Raw genomic sequence first — 22,982 nt, forward strand, 5'->3', positions numbered from 1 at the left:
ATGCCCACCTTCTACACTCCTTAGCCAATCTTTTGCAGAGTGCGCCCTCCTTTCTTCGCCCTCGGAACCCACAAGTCCTTCCTCAGTCCCCACTCGACCCTGCGAATACCGTCACTCTCGATATCCATGACGCCAGAATCTGAGACCCAAGTCATAGTGTCCCGGTCATCAACGGAGCCGCCGGTGGTAGAACGGCAGGGGGGGAAGCACGACACGCGTGGTGCTTCTGAGCCCAAGAGCCTCCATGCTTTCGATATGTGCTGCCTAATTGGGGACATGACGTCATACATGCCATAGCGGGCGTAGAGATGAAGACGTTCGAGTGAAGAGAAGTTCTCGAGACGCTCGCCCTGGTAACGTACTCCGGTTGTGGTAAGCATGAGGTGCGCGAGTTTCTTGATGACGTCGTTCGGTAGTAGAGTCATTAAGACTAGTACTTTGGTAGCTTCAGGACTCGTGTAGTAAACTTTGAGTATAGCCACAGGCGCTTGCTGGGAGATGGCTCGATCTGAGAGGAGAACTACATCGTGTGAAAAGTTGATGTAAATCTTGAAGCTGGTGGTATGGCCTGGCTCCTGTCTGCCGTCGAATCGTGCCTTCACCTACACATTGACGAGGATGTCAGCGCGTCAACTTCCCAAACAAGTTACTAATACTGGGGAAAACACGTACAGTAGTCCACTCTCCGCCGCCGGCTTTAGCAGCTTCACATCGTGCTTCGCGGCTGACCTCGAAAAGAGTAGGGTAACGGCGAGACACAGCGACGCCCACCTGGGGGCCGGCTTTGTAGTTGTGTAGCTCGATAATGCGATGGCGTCCCTTCAAGTCGGTGTAGTCGTCCTCGAGTGCGACGTGCCAGATACGAAAGCGCAGTTCGGCGGGCAGGTTGGAGAAGAGGTGAAATGTAGTCATCATGGCTGCGTTCAGCCTTGCGCTCGGAATTAATCGAAGAGCACTTGAAGGGTTGGAAGTGAGGAAGGCGGGGAACTCTAGGTAGATACAAACGGAAAGTCTGGGCTTGGCACTCACAGTTGCCTGTCACAGTGAGCTATGACGTAAGCACGTGGCAGAGATATCGTTCAGGGAAGGAGACAGACGCGTATGGACGGGTCGTCCCGGCTAGCCTCAATGTGATGTTTTACAGCGGGGCATTGGTAAGTGAGAAGAAAATCGAATGAGTTCCGGACGTCTGAGTTAGAGCTATCACTATTATTGGATTGAGAAAACTACTGGCAGATCGCGAGAAGTAGAGAACGTCAACTTACCGACCTTCCGGGCTTACCGAATACAGCATTCACTTAGACACTACCTAGTATGTACTCGTCTGTACATCAAAACAACAGCTTGCGATTTCATTTGTGGGTTAGCTCTCAACCGCGAGGGTGCGTCTTGCTGGATAACCGTAGCATCATTGATGTAGAAGACGTGATCAGGACCACGTGCGCTCGCTACCCAATGTCCGGAATTAAGATGTCGTCCGAAGTGAGACAGCACACTGCTCAGTCGATACTTGAGCGACGGTGGATTGCCGCCGACGGCTTGGTATTGAGCGAGATCCAGATATTCGTTGAGGACTACAGGGTTATTGTTCTTGTTGCCTCGGTGGACAATACTGAGTTTGATGCGGAGGTACTCGGGCGATCCTTCGATGTGTATAGATTCAGTGAACGGCTGTGACATGTTACAGGTACCGCAAGGGAGATTGCCCAAAGGCGATGGTGTGAAGTGTCGATTCATGGCATCTGTGACGCTATCTCTGCTACCCGGGGGGAGAATGGCGACATTATTGAACCCGACACCGTCAACGTTGGTACCTGCAGGCAACGTCCGGGCAGCACCGCATGCACAAGTTCGGTTCATATCGAGCTGAAGAATGAAGAGTGCTTCATAGCGAGTTCTCCATTCGGTATTAACTGCGAGCCTACGTTTGTTAGCACAAGCCGGGCTAGTTTCTTCCGGGCACCTTACGTGTGATCGACAGACTCAAGGCATGCCGTTAGTAATCGCGTTTGCATTTCTTCTGGATCTTGTTGCGCGTCACCTGTACCCGCTCCAGGCGTATACATACGCAATACGTCGTCTACATCGTGCACCGCATCTAGCAGTGCATGGTTATGGCGCAGTGGCTTGGGATAGCCAGCAGCATTGAGATTTTGATTACCCCAATAAAATTGCGCTAGAGCCTTGACTGCGCAAGCGGGGCAGTCTTCTAGATCTTCTGATTGTTCTTCGTCTTTCTTTTTCTCCAAAGTATCGCTTTTACCCAGCGTCAAGCCCTGTGCTAGTTGTGCTTGAATAGCGGCAATAGGACGACAAGGGAAAACAGTCGTACTACCTTGCGTACTGTTGTGTGAGATGATCCACTGGAGGAACTTTGGCAGATGCAATAGCGCTTGCAAACCGCTCAGGCGAAAACAGGTGTTACCATTTCGCCCCAAGCCTCTGCTTCTCCTGTTTTGCCGCGTGATAAGCCATTCGTTCCGAATTCGTCTAGCTACAGTATTCTTGACTACTTGTCTTGGATGTGGTGCCGCTGGTGCCGCTGGCACCACTGCTGCCGGTATCGGGATACCGCGCAGATTGTAGCCAGTGTGTCGAGCTCCAGCCCTCGTGCGGTGTGCATAAGCCATGAAGCGTAAGGGAAACTTTGAGATGCGGGCGATCGTTCTTTGATCACTGTCGGTGATGATGTGACTTTAGGAAACAAGACACGCGACAGACTAAGGATCGTCCATGTTATACAGCTTGGTCCACAAAGAGGACAATCGTCGGAACGCATGGCTTTGTCGAACTACCTCCATATTTTCGACAACAAAGACATTGTCCAGCAGAGTAGAACGCTGAGCGTGACCCAGCCAGATCTCGCAGGCCACTATACAGGTTTGTTGATGCGATATGGTTATTCTTAGTAGTCACTGCTGAAGTCACTTTTCTGAAGCGCTGCAACAATGATGCCGTAGATCCCGAGCGCCAACTACCTAGGTAGAGAGCAGACGGAGAAGCAAGACGACACGCCTTGAAGCGACTTCACGTCTAGTCGTATGCATTTCGACTATGAGGAGTGCCATGGTCGAGAGGAGTGCGCGTGTGACATTCGCACACCATCAGCGATTCCGATGACCACTTCACGAACAAGAGAATCTTCCTTCCTACCCGCGGTTATCGTGATCTTCCACATGCATGTCAAGCATGCTTTGCTTCCATTGGGTTGATGTCGGCTCATACTCCAAGCAGCACCTCGGCATGTAAACTTTCGGTGAGTGCATTTTGCAAGGCTCTTGATGCGAGGTCGATATCTGCGCCATCGTTCAAATCCTGCACCCCGGAAACGTCTTCGCGTCATGTCGGCTGTGGTCGTGTTCGGCTCCAGACTCTGAAAAATCTCCTTTCAACACGTGGATTCGTGGAAATCCCCAAACCCGAGGATTCTCTTCTAGCTCGTCGACTAGAATTCGGAGGGCGTCCGCCATCTGTACTTGCCCTAATGGAAGCGTCTAGCGCTCTTCGGAGACTTGCCGTCTTAGTCGTGGTCGTGAATGCGGCCTCGCATTCATTGGGTCGCTGTCGGTAACAATGCGCATCAGCAAACAGAGGACGCGCTGACGCATATGCAGAACGGTCAGAAGACCTCAGAACGCTGTCCGGCCCGCACCTTAATTGACTTGGGCGGTACTAAAGTACCGGAATGCGGGGACGGCGGATCGTGATGGTGACGCTAAGCCGCAATCCCGAGGCACATCAGCTCGCTTACGCCGCCACCCTCATTTCGACCCTGCGACTTCCTTCATTTCCCCTGAGCCTTCCCACCCTCTAGTCTGCCCTAGAGCCAATACGCCAAACAAGTGCAGCGGCCAATACTACTGCGTCCATGGCAAAGTCGGAGGTCTAGTATTCCGCAGCTTCCTGATCGGGGCCCTTGACCGTTTTCTGTACCCCACCGATGTGTTTCAAACGTCCACGAGGCACACTGGACGCCTCCAACTCGGTCCGAGAGATCGCCACGAGTACTATGATCGCCCAGGTACACTTCTTTCAGTGGATTCATGACGGTCCGGAGCATCACCATCGTTCTCTGTGCGGCTTCTAACCATACTTCGGCTTCTTAGTATCTTCGACTACCGCAGAGAGGCGCAGAAGTCTACCACGAGGTCGTGTAAGCCTTGCTCGGGATTAAGGCAACTTTGTGGGGTAGCCTGAGGGACATTGGGTGGCCTTGTGATACCCACGCGTGGCACGTCTATAAATCCAGCGGCCGACCTCATCCAAAGCGAAAGCATCACAGCCTCGCAACTTCAAGCATCCGCTCAGAAAAGCATCGAGCTGATCAAGATGTTGTTCTCCAACCTCATCACCACTGCTCTCTTGGGCTTCACTTCCCTCGTTTCAGCGGCCGACACGAGCGCCTGGAAGTCTCGCAGCATCTACTTCGTTCTCACTGACCGTGTTGCTCGCAGCAGCAGCGACACTGGAGGCGCATCATGCAGCAACCTTGGCAACTACTGTGGCGGAACTTTCAAGGGACTTGAGTCCAAGATCGACTACATCAAGGGCCTAGGATTCGATGCCATCTGGATCACTCCGGTCGTTTCAAGTACGGTTCGCTCGTCAACATTGGACTTTATGTGTATTAACAACAATCGTAGACAAGGCTGCTGGATACCATGGCTACTGGGCTGAGGACCTGTATGCCATCAACTCAAACTACGGTACTGCTGCCGATCTGAAGAGCCTAGTTAGCACCGCTCATGCAAAGGTACGACTAAGTCAGGCAACATTAAATTTATACATCCACTAATCCGGTACAGGGCGTCTATGTCATGGTCGATGTCGTTGCCAACCACATGGGACCAGGTGCGATCACGAACAACCGCCCTTCGCCACTGAACCAAGCTTCTTCATACCATTCCGCCTGCGACATCAACTACAGCAACCAAGGTAGCGTCGAGCAGTGCCAGATTGCTGGTCTCCCTGACCTCAACACTCAATCGTCCGAGATCCGCAGCGTCATGAACACTTGGGTTTCTTGGCTCGTCAAGGAGTACAGCTTCGATGGCGTTCGCATCGATACCGTCAAGCACGTCGAGAAAGACTTCTGGCCCGGATTCTCTTCTGCGACGGGAGTTTACAGCATCGGCGAAGTGTTCGATGGCAGCCCAACTTACCTTGCCGAGTACGCCAAGCTCATGCCTGGTCTTCTGAACTACGCGGTCTACTACCCCATGAACAACTTCTACCAACAGAAGGGCTCATCCCAGGCGCTCGTAGACATGATGAACACCGTCAGCAACACCTTCCCCGACCCATCTGCTCTCGGTACCTTCTTGGACAACCACGACAACAAGCGCTGGCTCAACGTGAAGAACGATCAGACCCTGCTCAAGAACGCCCTGGCTTACGTCATCCTTGCACGAGGTATTCCCATCCTCTACTACGGTACCGAACAAGGATACGCTGGCGGTGACGACCCAGCCAACCGAGAGGACCTATGGCGAAGCGGCTTCAACACCAACGCGAACCTCTACCAGGCCATCAAGAAGTTGACTGCCGCGAGGAAGTCTGCAGGAGGTCTTGCCGCTGATGACCATGTTCACTTGTATGTAGCGGACAACGCCTACGCCTGGAGCCGTGCAGGCGGTAACCTTATCGTTCTTACTACGAATGCCGGAAGCACTTCCAACCAGCAGCATTGCTTCAACACCCAAAAGGCCAACGGAAAATGGACAAACGTCTACGGAAACGGAGCCGCGGTGACCGCCGACGGCAGCGGTAGGATCTGTGTAACCGTCAGCAATGGTGAGCCCATCGTCCTTACTGCTGGCTCCGCTACGCCCACCACTGGTACCACCCTTACCACAAAGACTGCCACTGCTACATCGACCGCATGCCCGACAACTGTCTCGGTCTCTTTCACACACCGCATCACCACCGTTCCTGGTGACACAATCAAAATCACCGGTAACACCGCGCAGCTCGGCAACTGGACGCCAGCTAATGGTCTCACTCTTTCGGCAAACAGCTACACCTCTAGCAACCCCGTCTGGACCATTACAATCCCATTCGCGGCTGGTTCATCAATTCAGTACAAGTTCGTGAAGATCAGCAGTGGCGGAACAGTCACTTGGGAGAGTGACCCGAACAGAAGCTACACCGTACCCAAATGCCAAGCGAGCGCTAGTCTGAGCAGCTCGTGGCAGTAAGTTAAGTATACATAGTAGCTCTTTCTTTCGGAGGAGAATGGAAAGGGCTAGTAAACAAGAGCCGTGGCAGTACACAGATTGCTTTCTATCATCAGCATCGTTTCATCTCCCACTTTCTACAGAGTGACTATTTTGCCTGATACATGACGTCATTCAACAACTGCTCTGGTAATGGTAGGGAGGTTTTCGCGCTCAGTGGACATACCTAGGAAGCATCTTCTTACCTTCTCTCCATCAGAAGCATGTCGCTTACATGTACTGCCACCACCTTCACTGAACTCGCGATGGGCGATGCAGAACACTCTGGTATTGGAAGAGCGACAGTCGTTCATCTATGGCAAGTTTTTCACTTGCGTCTCTTGCCGCCTGGCTAACCAGATTCCTCTAGTATATACTTGTGCTTCCCTCCACCGCAACATCACCCTCGCGCTCTACATCACCCACTCGTCACGCTCTTCCAAGCCCCTTTCAACTGTCGGCAACACTACCTAGGTAGCTAGCCAAGTTCCGCTACCATCAATACAACCGAGTACTCAAGCATGGGCTGTGGATCCGAACACTACACGCGCTGGAATCGCGTCAGCTTCAAGCATCTCCTCCTACAGCATAGGCTAAATAGCATTGTCTCAAGATGGCCCAGCCGGCTACAGCAACATAGGAACCGCCTACATCGCATTAAGGTTTCGGTCGCAAAGCGGAAGGCCCAACGCGCACATGACCTCAAGGTACTGATAATGCGGCGCAGAGTCCGTGCGTGGAAAGTCGCTGTCAGTCAACTCTGGAAGCAGTCTCGCGTTCTAAGACGCCAACACACTGCGGACCGAGACTCTGTCACACCGGAAGACTGGGATCAGCTATTTGAGAAATCTCCTGGCAAGTTGCGCGCCATTTATCAAAAGCCTCATCACAAAGAGAAGTGGCCGAAGGAAGTTCCCTACTTGAACATGATAGCGCTGGCAAACTACAAGGCGAAGCGGTACCGGCAAGCGCATCGGCCACAAGCCGTTCCGAACTTAAACCTTACGGCGGTAAGGGACCTGCAAGAGAAGCTTTGGCCACGAGTGGGGTGGCCGAAAGAAGACCCGTATTCCAACAACGAGGCACGCGTGGAGTACTGCGAGAAACATTGGCCGCGAGTCAACTTGCCCAGGAGCGTGCAATATCTTGACCTCGCAGCGCGTCTTCCCTACGGGGAGGGTCTTCCATCCGCGAAATGGGTTGAGGGCGTGCCGCATGTAGACTACGTCGCGCTCGCTGCCCACATCGGGAAACCAAAAGCAGAAGCCGAGAAGGTAAGGCGAACATCAGGCTCTGGTGCACCGCCATCGCGAGAAACAAGCTGTCACGCTTCACAATCAACAATGTCTCGAAAAGAACGAATGCATACATTGCCCAGGCCCCAATTCGATGATCGCTTCCATGTTGAACTCTTCAAGAAGCGCCAGCAAGATGCAAAGTACCAAGCCGAAGTCGCCATGAACGACGTTGCCATCAAAACTCTGAAGCAGTTCATCAGGCAGCTTGATCAAGTCAAAGTTCTTCTTGAGCAGAGCCGGAAAAATACTCGTAGCGTTACGGTGAAACAGTGGCAAGATGCCGCAGAAGGTACAGATATCCTTGACACTAATCTTGAAGCTGCGCAGCGAATGGAATTCTCGAGGAGACTTGAGGTAGGTGAGATTCCTGTGGGTACAGGAGGACAGGGGCTTGTAAAGGGGTTCGAGAAGATGCGGAGAGAGTGGTCTGGGAGGTAACGTGTGGATGGTTACTGTCGGTCTCTCAGAGGCATCCACGTGTGAGCTGTCAGACCAATGGTTGGCATTGGTTGCTCGATTATAGCACAGGGTCTCGGGTACTACGTCATCGTCTTGTATCAAGTTGACAGCGACCAGGTCGCCGGTGAAACTTAATACGATTTGCCGGCTTGGTTCTACGTAGCTTAATTTATCTGAAGAAAAAACATGCGGAGATATCTGGTCAGGCTGACTTCTTCAACACGTGAATTCGCGATAGCATCACCAAATAAACGCGCTAACATGGCTAGGAAATAGGCCAAGAGAAGATCATGGTCGTTTCAGGATAAACGGCGTGTTTCTTGTGATTGTGATAATCATACGGATCGTGCTAAGAACGATAACAACTATGCTAACAAACATCCAAACGATTTCGAGCGCTTAGTCGGCTTGAAGCCGGTACGAAGGCTGGCATACCTCTGCAGTAGCATGATGCTTCAGTATAATGATCTTCGAAGATGGAATGCGGCTCAATTTTCGGAGCTGATCCCAACCAGGAATAGTTAGTCACGGGCATTCGGCATCCTCCGTAAGCTTATGCCAAGAACAGTGCGCAATCCACGGCTTGCTTGAGTAAGTTACCCGCGTAACCTGTCCTCTGGGGTACGACGTCCCAGCTCCCACGGATCGCGATCGGGAATCTAAGCGGTCCCAAGCGGTCACTGCGGCACGGGAAACGGCTGCGAAGTAATCTATCTCCAGTGAACAGACACCACGGTGCGCCTGAACGATGAGAACGTGTTGATGAGTACCCGGGAAACAATATAGGCAAGGAACGCATTCTGAAACTGGTTCCCTACAGGGACTCGCATCACATACGATCCTTCCAAGGTTGAGTATGTCTGCCTGCGCAACGGCAACCTCCTTAGCCAAGCTACCTAGGTACCTCACTAATCAGCCTCATGCGTGCGTCTTCACGCTTAGAACCGGGCAAGCCCCATGAGTGCCGCCGAACAAGCGGAGACGAGTATTGAGGCTCTGATGATGTCGTGTTCAGGAATCGCACCGAATGGCTCGTTTTCACGCCATATCTGCAAGGCACACGGACGATCCCTCTCCTTGGCCACACTCCATCGCATGTATCCTCACGCTTGGAGCCAAGGAGTACATGAAAACAATTCACCGGGCGGTCTCAGAAACATGAGGCTTTAGCAAGATAGCAACGAGGATGGCCCGAATAAGACATCTGTATATGCCCCTTGGGTGGTGATCAGCGCAAGACTTTGGATATATAAGAGGTTGAGAAGTACTCCTCAATGTCCTCATCACGATCATCAAGTCTTCAATCATCACTACAACAGCCTCTTACAATCCACCCGATTTCACTCGCTGAATCACCAACCAACCCTCTTTCAAAATGAAGTTCCAACTCGCTACCGCTCTCCTCGCTGGCACTGCCGCCGCCGTCCCTACCTGGCCTCACCCTCACCCTCACAAGACCAACTGGACTGCCCCCGCTGTTCCTGAGCTCGACAAGCGCGTTGTCGACCCCGTCTCCATCGCCATCATCGGAGGTGTTGTCTCTGGTATTGTCGGTGTTTCCGGCACTGCTGCCCTCAACATCGCTAAGGATGCCATTGACTGGAACGCTGTAAGCCACAACCCCTATAAATCATATCCAGTTCTCAGACTAACTTTCTCACTACTCAGGCCCGTGAGGCTTTCACCCAGGCCACTGTCGCCGAGATGATCAAGCGCGCCGGCCCCGGCGAGGCTGCCGTCTGCTACAACAAGGGCTACGAGGTCACCAAGCCCAACCAGATGCGCGAGCTCTCTTCTGTCCGCTTCAAGTCTGGTGTCCTCAACACCGACTACGACTGCTTCCTCATGTCCGGCCCCGACAACTCCTTCTACAGCCGCGGTGACGGTGGCTACATCAACGTAAGTCGCAGCCATGACATATTTCCTCATATCAGTATGCTAATACCAACTAGCTTGCCATCCAATCCCCCTCCAACTGCAAGTTCGACAGCGCTACCTCCGACCTTTACTGCGCATAGACGATTCTTTTGAATCATGAAGTCATCTTTACAAATGACCCCGGGATGGATGGTTATGGATCATAAGAGTGCTACGTAGTTACCTTCTTACCTTTCTCATACTGTACACATCAATTTGCGAACGTCGCCTGTACATAGTTCGAATTCACTTTTTTACTTTGATAACTTGTGCCTCGATGAATGAGAGCTATCACTCGAGGAAGCAGTGCTAACGATAGATTCATTGCGACTAGAGAAGAAGATGGAATCGAAATAGTTGCGAAATAGCAGTGTCGTTGCGAAAATAGACAAATCCGCCAATTGAGAGTCTGAAGTAGACATTGGGTTCTGTTGACCGCGAAGATCTACTGTGTACGAAGTACTAGACGTAAGCTAAGGAGTAGTCGATGTCAGATGTAGACAAGTAAGCATAAGTAAAGATGCCACTCCGCTTAGAGATGTCTACACATTTCGCAGTCACTGATAAAGAGTATTCAACATGCTCGAAGTACAACACTAGAGGGTTTTATTAGGTTTAGGATTTTAACTCACTGCGTCACAAAAGCTATTGGAGGAGGAACTTGACTGTCTGGTGTGCAGTACTAAAATCTTCCAGCTACGAGAATGTACCTTATGCAAGTTTGAGATAGATCGCGAGGACGATGCGTGAAGTAAAAACTGTGCATCTACTATAGCGTGATGGGCAGAAGGGTGCAGTTTCGAACCACGACGAAGAAGGTAACATTCGAGATCGTTCTAGCTGTATGGAAAATAGAATTATAAACTGTTGAGATCGATAAAGCAAAGTCGAAAGCGAGAAAGTAATGATGCGACAAAATCAATGCATCGACGCACACTTGGGAGAACAGATGTAATAGATGGCGTTCAAGGTAAGTCGATGCAGATGTATCGTGCTTTTATTCTCTTTAACACTGTCACGACCCGCTTGCTGCCTCTTTCGATGATCATACTCGAGATATTACTACTTGGTGACCAGTGCATCAACAAGTCGTCCGATCAAGGTCTGCGAGCAGTCTTGTGTACTCTACTGCTCATTGGGTTAGGTAGGAGGGATAAGGTTTAGACTCTTTGCAATGTATCTTTTGTATGGCTACTTCAGAGTCGTGGAATCTGCTTATGCGTCGACTCTATCCATCCATCAGGAATCACTATTTAGTGAGAGAACAGACACTTCTACGTTGATAAGAAGGGATAGCTACCCTCATTATGAGAATTCGAGATCACTTTGGAATAGAAATACATAGCGATAACATCACTGCCGCGTCTACACGAATAACGGTACCCCACATTGTAGCCTGAACGCACGAATGATAGTGACACACACTTGATCTGTGTTGATTATTCGCAACCCTCGAAGCACATCAATCAGCAACCAACCTCAGCCTTGCTGTGTACTGCTCTATTCCCGTCGCCGTCAACACTGCGACACGCTCAAAGCAGGAGATCGCCATCGCTTATGCATGTCCACACCCATCATAGCGCAGCCTCAATCACCACCCGAAGCGAAACCACCTCGGCGAAGTGTCTGGCTCGGCATGGCGATGCTCGAATCGAGTGATTACTATGGCCGTCAGCCCGCTTGGGTGCCGAGGTGAGGGTTTCCCGGTTATCTCCAGACGGATAAGGTGATCAACCCAGCAAGTTGCCACGAAGGAGCGGCCCAGTCCGCGCGGTACCGTTCAGGACGTCGTTGCACGGAACCGCGGTATTGCCAAGAGTGGTTTAGGTAGTGCATGTCATCCAAGCCGTTTGTCGCCTGCAAGTACCGGACGAGTGGTTGTAGTGCTGAGTCGTGAGGTAGAGAGAAAAGGTGTGGACCGTTCGAGCTGAAAAACCCAGCTCGGCATTTCATTACCACCAACCATAATGTCGCAGTCTGCACCCCAAACAATCCAGTTGCAGCACCTCCTACGCTTCTCGTCAACAGTTCAAACGTCTCATACGTGCGGTGCCGCCGACAAGCAGCATGCCAGCTCTCCACAAAACACCATTACCAACCGTTCGCTGCGTGCAACACCAAATTGGCGAGGCGCCCTTACCCAAAGCAGCAATCGAGGATGCAATGGATTCGTTAAAGGATTCCGGAAGTAAGACGATCCGGATACAAAACAGGATAAAAATGTTTAGTTTTACCGTTTTGGCCCTGTTGGAAGGATTCGTGTGGCGCAGGGCGCGGGAGATCATGAGGTAGTTGGGACGCGACTTGGTTCGCTGGACGGGCGGATGCAAACCGACCATGTCTTCTTGCCCAACTGACTCGGAAGAAGCGGACATGCAGCAGGAGGCTGAAGGATTTTCTGCTTCGCGACAAGAATTGGGGGCGTGGAAAATGTGGATTGTGACGCGCTGTCGCTTGCAGGCGCCCATTGTTAACTTTGCCTTGTCTCAATATGACGACGTAGAGGCCCAAAGCACGAGGCTAAGGCTGGAAAACAGGCCATTTTCGCTTAAGACGGTTGTTCTAGAAGCAGACGCACGACACACGAAAAGGTTTAGGGTCCTGCATCATCGAGAGGGAGAAAGAAAAAACGCATCAAAATACGGCAGCAACGCAACAGCCCAAAGCACCTAATCTGCATGTAAAGGCAAGGGCAAACTGTCCGAACCAACCTACCAGTCACAGTTACGCGCCCGTTGAACTAGCTTACCAAGTTGTTGGGACCACCCGCTGAGATGACCATGATACCCAATGGCATGATTCTCGTCTACTCTCCCAATGATATCGTACCTCGGTCTTACACTTTGCCCACCCCCTTGCTGACTTGCCCTTGCTCTGTTCATTCGCCTCACTCACCCTCAAACTTACCCCAGACATCTACAGCTATCCTATCGAGAAATCTGACCGATGCGATATTAGCAGGGGGATGGGACGCAGGGTCCTCGTTCTGCTTTCGTGCGTAAACACGGCCTTCGGCCGATACGTTGACTAAGAGAAACAAGTGTCGGGATGTCATAGAATTGATTGTATACCCAGGAGGAGGTCCGTGGATGCTTACCGGCTGCAGGACATGAGATGCAGCTGCAGAATCGTGATGTGGGCAGCCATGTGCACGGGCTGGTCGTAGCCTACTCAACGATGACGATGTGGGGTTGGTTGCGGTGAGTTTACCTATTGACTTGACCAGCGGAAGGCCCTGTCATATTTGTGATTAGTATCGTATGAGCAACACATCCTCGGTGCAATGAATGAGATACTGCTTTCGGACTGTTCGACAAGCCGGAAAGAACGTCGGACAGTTTCCCCTGGTACGAAGCCACACGGTACAGAATTATCAGTACTGTACAAGGCCCCGGCGAGCACTTACACAAAGGGCCATGTTCAGAGTGACATACCGTGTACATTACTTCATCAGCCGCAATTGTCTCCACATCTGCGACGCAAAGAATTTCGCGCCTTCTACTGCAAACGGGCGATGCACAGCAAAGTCGTAGATGACGGGTGGCATCGGGCCTAATACAGGGCTCCACTATCCACTATCGCGAACACCGCGACACCCGCAGGCAACTGTACAAAGTCAAGGGAAACCGCGCCGCAATGTGATATCGCGCTTCTGCGTCAAGATTGCCGGCGGATTTACACGCACATCTACCTGCCGTCTCCGACTCCCGAGACGTGAGATATGATACCTGGGTGGAAGGAATGCACGTTAGCCCAGCGCAACGCTATAAATAAATCAAGTTTAGCGTGGCACAACGGCTTTTGCTGCCTCGTGGCTTAAGGCGGGCAATTTTGGCCTCTGCTCGCTTGCATGCCTAGATGCGTGAGGTTTGAGTGCCCTGGTTGCGTCCGAACCCCGCCGTTGTTTGGTTGGGTGCATGGGGGAGGCCAGGGCCCTTGTCCTTGTGTCAGACAAGACAAGCTGCAAGCCACGGGTGGATGACGCTGGAGATTGGTTCCGGACGGCTGCGGCCCGCGCGACTGACAGATTGGGGAGTATGGTGCGAAATGCGACCGGGAGGTACAGATTCATTCACCTGTAGGAGTATGACACCCTGGCGGGAAGAGAGACAGAGAAACAATGGGGTTGTGAGAAACAGTGCTGGGAGGGGTTTCGCGTGCTTGAGGGTCCTTGAATCGTCTGAAGGAGGTGACGAGACCTGCGCAGCGGCCAGCCGATAACGCAGTCAGACGTTCGCGTGCGCGCCGTGCGACCCTTTAGAAACTCCCTAGAAGCATGCTACAGTAGGCGGCGCTTCCGGGCGTTGGACCCAGGTGCGAGGCCCCGGGTTCGTGTTCAGCTTCTGACGGGCTTCCGAAGGGTGGCACCAGAGAGCACGAGGGGTATGTGCTTGCTGGCTGAGCTATAGCCCTCGCCAACCGGGATTGCCGTGCTGCTCATGTAAGATGGCTGCTGAAGTGTGCACATGCAGCTCGTGGATGCTGAGGGCAGGGTAGCTGAACGTTTAGCGAGTGAACCTGCGTGGCTTCGTATAGAGGAATGTTGTCCATCTTTCGGTGGGGTATTTTGCCCCAACCCTGTTTGTGTGTGTGGTGTTCATCTCGCTGAGCTGTTCCATGATGCCTAGTCGCGTGTTCGCATCCGTCGACCTAATTGTAGTGATGGAATAGGTGCAGCCCATGCACCGCTTAACTGCGCAATTTAATCAGCAAGTTGCACCTCGTCATTGCGTTACCCCACGTCCAACCCTAAACTGCCGTGTATCATCAACTCACTATATCCGTCTCAATTCTTCCGCCACTCATGACCGCAAGGGTTAATTGTATGACCATATGTAGACAAGCTTCGTACTTTTACCGTGGCCCTGGGTCTTGGTGTTCGGCGCTGTCAAGGTACCTTAACGGGATTTCGGAACGGACATCGCGTGTCGTGGAAGGCACAACGTAAGGTGGTACTTATGCAGCAAGTGCGATGCGTGAGATAGCAGTTTCCACAGCATCGTTGAGAATGGAAGCGAGGCGGTGCTTCTTATCGACCGGTGTGACGAGCTTGACGAGCTGAGCCTGTGGCTATTCTGAGTACTGGTGAATGCCTGGGTTCACGTCCGGAATAGTATTCGTTGTGTAGGGGGTACTCCAGTTGTAAGGTTAGAATTCTAATGAAATTGTCAGCGCCACAGTAGAAGAAGTGATGTGTAAAAAGAGATGGTGAATGTTGTGACAGATTCCTGGTCGGCTGTCTTACAACCACACAGCAGCTGCACTTGATAACCGAACAGGTGATAGCAGACGCAGACCGTAGCTTGGGCTGATGGAAGACTGAGGAACAAGCCAAAAAGGGAAAGCAAAGTAAAATTGCTGCGAGACTTCGCTGGAGAAAGGTGCATAGATCGATTGTCTGGCATAGCAGAGTCAGACGTACCCGCGTTCTCACGTAGGACAACACAGCCGTCCTCAGCCAGGAGAACAGCTTGAGGAATGACATCAAAACGATATACAACGCTGAATCAAGCGAATAGCAAAACGGAGGAATAAACTCTTGTGCACTGTGCAGAGGCGATCATCATTCGCTCCCATGACTGATTTCAGCTTAACCTGATATCCAGCTTAACCACCGGAATATCTCATGCCTACAAGCGCGCGTATCCAACGGTGAAGGTTTGGAGCCCAAAGCTACACTGCTCGTTATCGTTCGATGTCGTGACGAGTCAGTGATGGTCGAAAAGAATAGCGAGTCCGCAAAACAGGATTCTGCAGTGCCTCGAAGTTGCTCGACTCGCCTCCATGATTGGTGCTCGGCGTATCAAGAGAACAAAACGATAAGCTGATAATCCGAAAACGGTAACCATAAGCTAACAGGCAACATTGTGCTGCATGCAGATCGGCGCTGCCTTCCGGAGAATCCCTCAGGTACTGTCCAGCCAGGGTTATGGCTATCGTGTGAAAGGATGCGAATCCGAGGGAATGCCGGTCAACAATAAACCGTGAATGGCTCTACACGGCTTGACAACTCTGCAGAGTGTGGGTACATCCTACTCGCACGATGCGCTGTCATTCTCAACGTTATAGGGACGTGCAGCGCTGTCTCTGTCAAGAAACGGTGAACGCTCATCCAGCTCTTGCCAACAAAGTGAAGCGATTATCCCTGTACGAGGATCCCATTTGATGCTAGATCATGCCTCTGACGTGAACGGGGCCGACCGTTGACATTCCTGAACGTCGTGAGTGGTGCCCTGTGTTTGATGAATGCCTTGTGGAAGCATAGGGCAGCAACTGATACAGCAGTGTTGCATTGCAAAGGATTGCATTCGGAAATTCGGCAGTACACGAAAGGGGATGAAAACGTGAGGCGAGGCGGTGCAGTGAATGCCTTGACTGCGAGCCCTACAGAAAACGAAAAAGCAAAGATTATACCCTGATCGCCATGAGCACGCAAGCAGGCTCACGAGTCGTGGATCCCCTTCCGGATGTGGTCATCCGGTCGATCATCAGTGTTGCAGATCATAGCACGCACACATGGACCTTAAGCAAAGGAAGGAGTATGACACCATGGCCGGCCTTGGGAGTACAGTAAAGAGAAAGCTTTCTCAAGCGTTGACAACGAGGGTTCGGCGCCGCTCCATGTTGTGCGGGTAGTGGTGCGGCTGCGGGCATTGCATGGCCACGGCCGAACGCGGGATCGGTGACATAGGTTCATTCAATAAGTACGGAACCAAGTGCCTGGACCGACAGGCCGGTCCTAGTACAAGATTTTGCGTGCACACGCATTCATCACCAAGTGCTAGTATCTCGGCGAGGTCATCCGCATCATGTCTATTGACGATCCCCAAAGGGCTTGGTAAGGTGTCATCGTGATCAACGCCATTAACGTCTCGCCAGACGGTGAAATTCCGAAACAGATGATCAGCCGTCCAGTGCTATTTTCCGTGTGGGCGGGTGATGCAAGTCACGCACATTCCCGGCGAATCATGGAGATGTTGAGAGGCAACAACAAGGTGTGTGTCGGCATGGGCCGAGCGACGAGTCGTACAGGATGCCAACAACCTTGGCTGCTGATTTCGGATAGCAATTGCTGACCAGAATATGGTTTTACTTACTTTTGCAGCCCTTTGAGCGAGGAGAAAGGGGTTTTGGTGGGGCATGCCGATCCGATTCGGCGGCCGCTCAGATCTAAGCTAAACGGCCTTCCCTCGCTGGCGCCGCATCTTGCTTTGGACCAGTCGAGAGGATGCGCCGCAGCAGCGCGCTAACGTGTGCAGATGGAGTCGATGACGAGTCAGAGACGACAATCTGCTGCATGAGCTCCTGCGTGAAGACTGCACGGTGGTGTAGTGCCACCACCCCAGAGACTTCTGAAGCATGAGTGCAGCGTAGAGTGTAAAATCAAAAGTCGCATGTAGGCCAGGTGCTGAGCTGTGCTGCCATCCATGCGTGGGTGCCTTGTATAGTGAGGCTGGAGCGGGCCACTGCGCGGACAAGTCGATCAGTTTGGCCGCTGGTCTGCCGCTGTCAAATAACCGTGAGCTGCGAACCTCAATTTGAAGACGTTTCGTCAACCGCAGTCTGTTTTGGGAACAGCGGTACGCGCAACCACCAATAGGAGTCCCGGTCGATATGAACAAGCCACGACGGAAGAACAAACGACAGTCGAAGGTGGGTAATGAGTTTCAGAAGATTGACGCAGCGAGCTGGCTTTGCTATTGGCTGAGCGCAGATCATTCGTTAATCTGATCTATGAGATCGTGGCTGGGTATCCCTGTCTGATCCTATGGAGAGTTATTCGAGGAAATGCAAATCCACACGGGTCTCGCACCCCTTCCTTTGCTGGAGAATTGTTTACGGCAGTGCGTGCTTCCGCAAACCCTGGTCGGATTGTGCCGTCCATGACGATTTATCACTACCAATACGATATTGGGGGCGGGGCAGTCAGACAAGCAAGGTGTGAGCGTACTACTGTTGACTCTAGAACCGTCCTCGGCGATCACATAGTTGCACAGCGCAGGATGTCAAGATGGTAACTTGGTCGACATCGGTCGCCGTTGCTGTAAGGTGCACATCGGGTGCACTATGCGGCGTGTGTTGCGAGACGCTTGGTGATGGAGGCGTAGAGTCACTTGCAGGGAACACGTTGCGAAGGTTTTGCCAATCCGTGGGTCTTTCATCCCCTTCCACCCGCGCACATCCTCTCTTTGTGCCGGCCAAGAGAGAGGGCAATCCTGGCTAGGGGACTTTCGCCGACGACATCCAATATTCCGCGACTCGCAAGAGGGTTACGAGGCGCGCGGAAGGTAGCGCGGAAAGATGCCGCTCTTGCACAGGATGCACTCTGGCATCGGGAGCAGTTGCAGCGTCGACATGGATATAGACCAAGGGCCGAGCATCTTCGGTCGAGGTCATATGGAAGACGTGACACGAAAGCGTGCTAGCCATGGCAAAATGCTGTGTCTGCAAATTGTCCTGCTCAGACATTGCAGCGAACACGGCAGGAGCCACACCTCAGTGTTGGAACCACCGTTCGTCCCACAGGACGGGATGCTGCGCGGCATGGTTGAGGATGGGCAGGCGTATAGCTGCGGCAGACGTACGAAGCAGCCAACCACGACGGGCAGCGAGCTAGGATTTCAGATTTCATCGACCAAGCGGAAGACCCCGCGCGGTGCTCCGAGGAACAGAAGGGGTCGAGGGTCATGGATGACATTCGGTGGTACATGGTTTGGCGATTAGGCGACTCAGGCAGGGCGCTCTCAAGACAAACAGCCGTTGCGCGAATCCGAACGCGAAAGACAGGCCTGCGTGTTTGGCGAGAGTTTGTTCCTACGATCGCTCACGACCCTGGTCAAGACGGGGGTGCTGAATCAGCGGCGGGCCACACGTCTGCGTGCATGTAGCAGAATTGCAAATGCAACGCATGGAATTGTCATTCGTTCGTCGAAATTGCGGGCTCGGAAGCGATCGGCGACGGCGACCGTTGAGTCCTGCAGGCGATTTGAAGCGAACGTATGGATGGCAAGGGCAGATTGGACAAATAAAGTCGTCGGGTGAACGGCGAGGTTGCTGCATTGGAGCGCATGTGCAGCAGAAAGCGGCTGAGGCTCAGCGAAACAAAGCACCCACTCGGCCGGATGCTGTGCGTCCCGTGAACGCTAGGCCTTGCAACCGGGACGCGCTAGGCCGCCAACGGTAAGAGCGATGAAACCCCCGGATCTGATGCATCAGCCACGCCTGCGCCGCATGCGACGGACAAGGAATGGCGAGACCTCGGTCTATCCGAACGCAACCAAGCCCTGGTGCTGGGTGAGGGAACAGAGTTGGAACCATGTCGCGTGGGGTGTGCAGCAGTCTGGACGAGGCTGTCTCTATTGTGCGCGGCGCCGACATGGGTGACTCGCGATATAGCCTTCAGCAGCGGTATCAGATTGAGTACATGTACAGTGTCCCCACCGATGGCGTAATAGGTCGACGTCGGGCTGGGGATAAATGGAGAAAGTTGGGCGACGGACAGCCTCACTCATGGCCTCGAGGGTCTCGTTGCAGCGTGCAGGACGATCGAGATAATAGCGTCACGGTATAACCAAGATACCCGCAGCAGGTTGCGATCGCCCTAGTGGGTGACTTCGGCGACGATAGAATGGGAGCGAGAGTGACGATGTGTTTTGGCCAGCAACGGTTTTGCCCATCCCAAAGCGTGCACGAGTGGCCTCCGAGGCTGCCGAAAAGGGCTGGAGCGCAAATCGAGGGCTACTGTACTAGCTGGCAATATTCCAAATGCCACGGCAGGCGCTCACTGGTGCAGGCGGTCCAGTTGAGCGGGCTCGCTACTTTTCGCTACTGTCCCGCCGGCAGATCACTCCAGCCCACCAACGGCCGCCAGCAGACACCCTCACCCTCAACTCCACCCCAGCGCGGCCAGAGACACACGCCTCAGGAAACAGGTTGTGTGTCGCACTCGCCAGAAAATAGAACACCAGAAACACGCCCAGTTCGATGTGAGTGCACCGCGCTAGCCTCGGGAGAACGACAGGCCCGAAAAGGAGACGTCGTGATGCCAAGCGCACCTCGCCGACCTCGTGTCCTCCAATGTGAGGGCCGGTGACGATCACACTACTCGCGCCCGGTCCGCACCCAGCACCAGCACCCGTTTGATCGACGCCCAAGTGCTGACTGCAACGTGCATCGTGCGGCGCTGGAGAGGCCTGCCTCGTGTCGACGGCCGGCCTGCTCGAGACACCAGTTCAGCGCAGTTTGCCATGGGGAAACGGCATCACGGAGACATGTAGACCACGTTGCTTGACACTGCAAACCCAACATGTCCATCATGGCTGTCAGGCAAGGGCGACAAGCGCGCCAGAGGGCCCAAGGCGCATGTCCGGCCTTCCTGAACCAGGGTGACGGTACACAGAGCTTGTCATGATGGGGACCACGTCGAGCCCACTGGAGCATCCTGGATGCCGCTGAGGCTGGCTGGCTGAGGCTGCTGCTCAACCCTACGGCGGTCGATATGTTTGGTTTTACTGTGGGCAGGGGCTGTCCAAGTATCGCGCCGAGTGGGGGTATCTTTGACTGTCTCCATGGTGTCTTCTGAATCCCACCGGCCTTGCTGCTAGCGTGCACCATCATGAATCGACAACGAAACGGCCAGGGGCCCCAGCGAATGCGACCATTTCGCGCGAGCGGTGGGCCGCCGGCGGGGACGAGCGCGCTGTCGGCGGCCAGGGAGCGTCGCAGGGGGGAGCACTTCACTACGCTTGTTTCCAGGGTGGTAATGCGAGCTGGGCGCAACGCTTGCTTTTTCTGCCGTCCCAAGTCGGCGCCGGGCGAGCGCCATACGCCATGCCACGATGTGATACAGGGTACTTGTCGAATCCGACGATCTGGCACCTAACCAGGTCCATCGCTGCTTGTGTGCGTCGTCGACAACGATTACATTAGCCCTCTGCTGCTCAGGGCCCAGCTAGTCGCTCAGAGCGCCGCATGACGCCCCAGCGCTCTCCGTCCACCATCTCACCAGTGCCTTAGCCGCATCGTCTGAAAAGCAGAATCCTCGCTCACATCTGCCCGTCCCGAACAAGTCAATAGCTCCTCGACCGCCTTGGCGTCCAAGTGTCCTGACTACTCCTCCCCGCGCCCGTCGTGATATATACCAGTGCCCGCCTCTACCACGTTACCGTTGGCTCGTCTAACAACGTCGACCATCATTCAACTTCCCCTCTACCATACAACAATCGACACTGACACTTTGCTCTGTGCTTCTCACCCGCACAATCAGGTACGTCCCACTCTCACTCATCACCTCTCCCTGTCGTCGGCTGCATTTGTTGTACCGTGCTCTCAGCACTACTACAATTCAGCCTGCGCTGCATCCCAACTACACCTACTGTCATTCGTTGCATTTGATCACCAAATGTTTTGAGATAGTGTTGGTTGCTTCCTCGCCTGCCCTAATCCGATGATGTACGCATAACTAACCCACGATGCAGCACATTCCCACATTTTACAACAGACCAAGTCCAACCAACAGCTTGATCTCCCTGATCATCTTGTCATAATCGAGGAGTCTGACCTTGAACGTGCTCACCGTCCGCCGCATTCATACCAGCGCGGATCCAATACCCCACTTCAACCCTGTGTCGCTCTTTCCCTCTCAGAAGAGTTCGACATGGTTGCCCACAGACGCGGCCCTTGGTCGCAGCACGAGGATCAGTGGCTCGTTAACCTCGTCGCCCGTAATGGACCTCACAACTGGGTACGCATCTCACAGGAGATTGGCTCCCGGTCACCAAAGCAATGCAGAGAGCGCTACCATCAGAACCTGAAGCCAACACTGAACCATGATCCCATCACCGGAGAAGAGGGGGAGCTGATTGAGAAGATGGTCGCTGAGATGGGCAAGAGATGGGCAGAGATTGCAAGACGGTTAAAGGGACGCAGCGACAATGCAGTCAAGAACTGGTGGAATGGTGGCCAGAACCGCCGCAAGCGCAACCCTGAGCGTCCTGAACAAAGATCCCGAGAGCACATGCACCACAACCAGACTGGCTACCACTATCCAGCACCCCACAGCCAGGCTCATCACGAGGAGCACCGGATGTCTTCATACCACGACTCACACAGGTCCTCTCTCAACATCCCAACCAACTCTCCACATGCACTCAAGCTGCCCCAGCCCCAGCGTTTCGAGCCATACCCCGGATCGCGCCCGCAGCCACTTGACATCTCAGCCTATGGAGCATCCGCCACAGTACGAGCACGAGGATTCGAGACACCCATGCCCTCGCCTTCTGGCTACTCCATCGTATCTGCTGATGGCGCTCCTTCCCTCATCACCGACACTGGCTCAGAGTCGCGCTCGCCTCGTGGCGCAGCCTCTCCTCTCGACATCACACTTGCTCCATTAGTCGGCAGCAGGGAAGAGCGCAAGAGCTCTTCCACTCGCTACTTGCCTACTACTGGCTTTGCGCCCGAAGACGACTCCTCATACGACCTGCACAGGCGACGCGGCTCACTACAACTCCCGCCACTCCACCGCAGTGAAGCCTCTGTACCCAAGCCTGCGCCTGCCTTCCGGGAGCCCAACTACGAGAGACCACAACCACCGCGACTGCTCACCCAGCCTACCCCTCAGCTCACACACCACCACTCTATGCCTCAGTCTGCACCGACTAGCGTGCCCCAACGAGCGTTGCCTCCTTTCCATTCGCTCGCAGAGCCGACACTTTCGGTCCCTCAGTCCTCGAGCGCAAGCACCAGTCCAGCTGCGCGACAACTACCGTCACCCTACGTGCTGCCCTCTGTTCCAGCGGAAGTCAGAAGTGCGCCAGTCTCACCAAAGGACAGGATGTCGCTGCGAAACATCATGTAGCTGTCTATCATGTTTCACGTTGTTCACCATACCCCTTCTTGTCTATACGTCGCATGTTTCAAACAACCTACTTCTATTAATGGCCGATGTTCAATGATCGACACTTTGCTTGTTACAAAGCTTTTCAACCTTGTCTACTCTTGTTTTGCATGCACCTAAAAAGGGAAACATTGTACACGACTCTCAGGATACCCCATGTAGCATCTCTGTTCATGTGTCACGGTTGGGAGGCAC

At 53.3% G+C, this 22,982-nt stretch overlaps 5 protein-coding genes across 5 annotated transcripts; 4 read left to right on the plus strand and 1 right to left on the minus strand.

Moving 5' to 3' along the window:
* Window positions 1-20: 20 nt before the first annotated feature.
* J4E78_010566 (uncharacterized protein) lies at window positions 21-1,680 on the minus strand (the record flags this gene model as incomplete). The annotated part of the gene is made up of 3 exons (XM_049371142.1): window positions 21-602; window positions 673-1,035; window positions 1,321-1,680. 3 exons carry the CDS (start codon window positions 1,678-1,680, stop codon window positions 21-23), a joined length of 1,305 nt encoding a protein of 434 aa, XP_049217180.1.
* Window positions 1,681-4,043: 2,363 nt separating this feature from the next.
* On the plus strand, window positions 4,044-6,197 carry J4E78_010567 (uncharacterized protein; the record flags this gene model as incomplete). The annotated part of the gene is made up of 4 exons (XM_049371143.1): window positions 4,044-4,049; window positions 4,309-4,591; window positions 4,644-4,753; window positions 4,806-6,197. 4 exons carry the CDS (start codon window positions 4,044-4,046, stop codon window positions 6,195-6,197), a joined length of 1,791 nt encoding a protein of 596 aa, XP_049217181.1.
* A 734-nt stretch (window positions 6,198-6,931) lies between these two features.
* J4E78_010568 (uncharacterized protein) lies at window positions 6,932-7,951 on the plus strand (the record flags this gene model as incomplete). Its single annotated transcript, XM_049371144.1, has 1 exon — window positions 6,932-7,951. One exon carries the CDS (start codon window positions 6,932-6,934, stop codon window positions 7,949-7,951), a length of 1,020 nt encoding a protein of 339 aa, XP_049217182.1.
* Window positions 7,952-9,347: 1,396 nt separating this feature from the next.
* J4E78_010569 (uncharacterized protein) lies at window positions 9,348-9,990 on the plus strand (the record flags this gene model as incomplete). Its single annotated transcript, XM_049371145.1, has 3 exons — window positions 9,348-9,581; window positions 9,641-9,871; window positions 9,925-9,990. The coding sequence occupies 3 exons, from the start codon at window positions 9,348-9,350 to the stop codon at window positions 9,988-9,990; spliced, it is 531 nt and encodes a 176-aa protein (XP_049217183.1).
* An 11,555-nt stretch (window positions 9,991-21,545) lies between these two features.
* J4E78_010570 (uncharacterized protein) lies at window positions 21,546-22,748 on the plus strand (the record flags this gene model as incomplete). Its single annotated transcript, XM_049371146.1, has 1 exon — window positions 21,546-22,748. One exon carries the CDS (start codon window positions 21,546-21,548, stop codon window positions 22,746-22,748), a length of 1,203 nt encoding a protein of 400 aa, XP_049217184.1.
* Window positions 22,749-22,982: the final 234 nt, after the last annotated feature.

Source organism: Alternaria triticimaculans, assembly GCF_023758025.1.
Source record: "Alternaria triticimaculans strain BMP 0046 chromosome Unknown scaffold_34, whole genome shotgun sequence".
NCBI classification, from domain to species: Eukaryota; Fungi; Ascomycota; class Dothideomycetes; order Pleosporales; family Pleosporaceae; genus Alternaria; species Alternaria triticimaculans.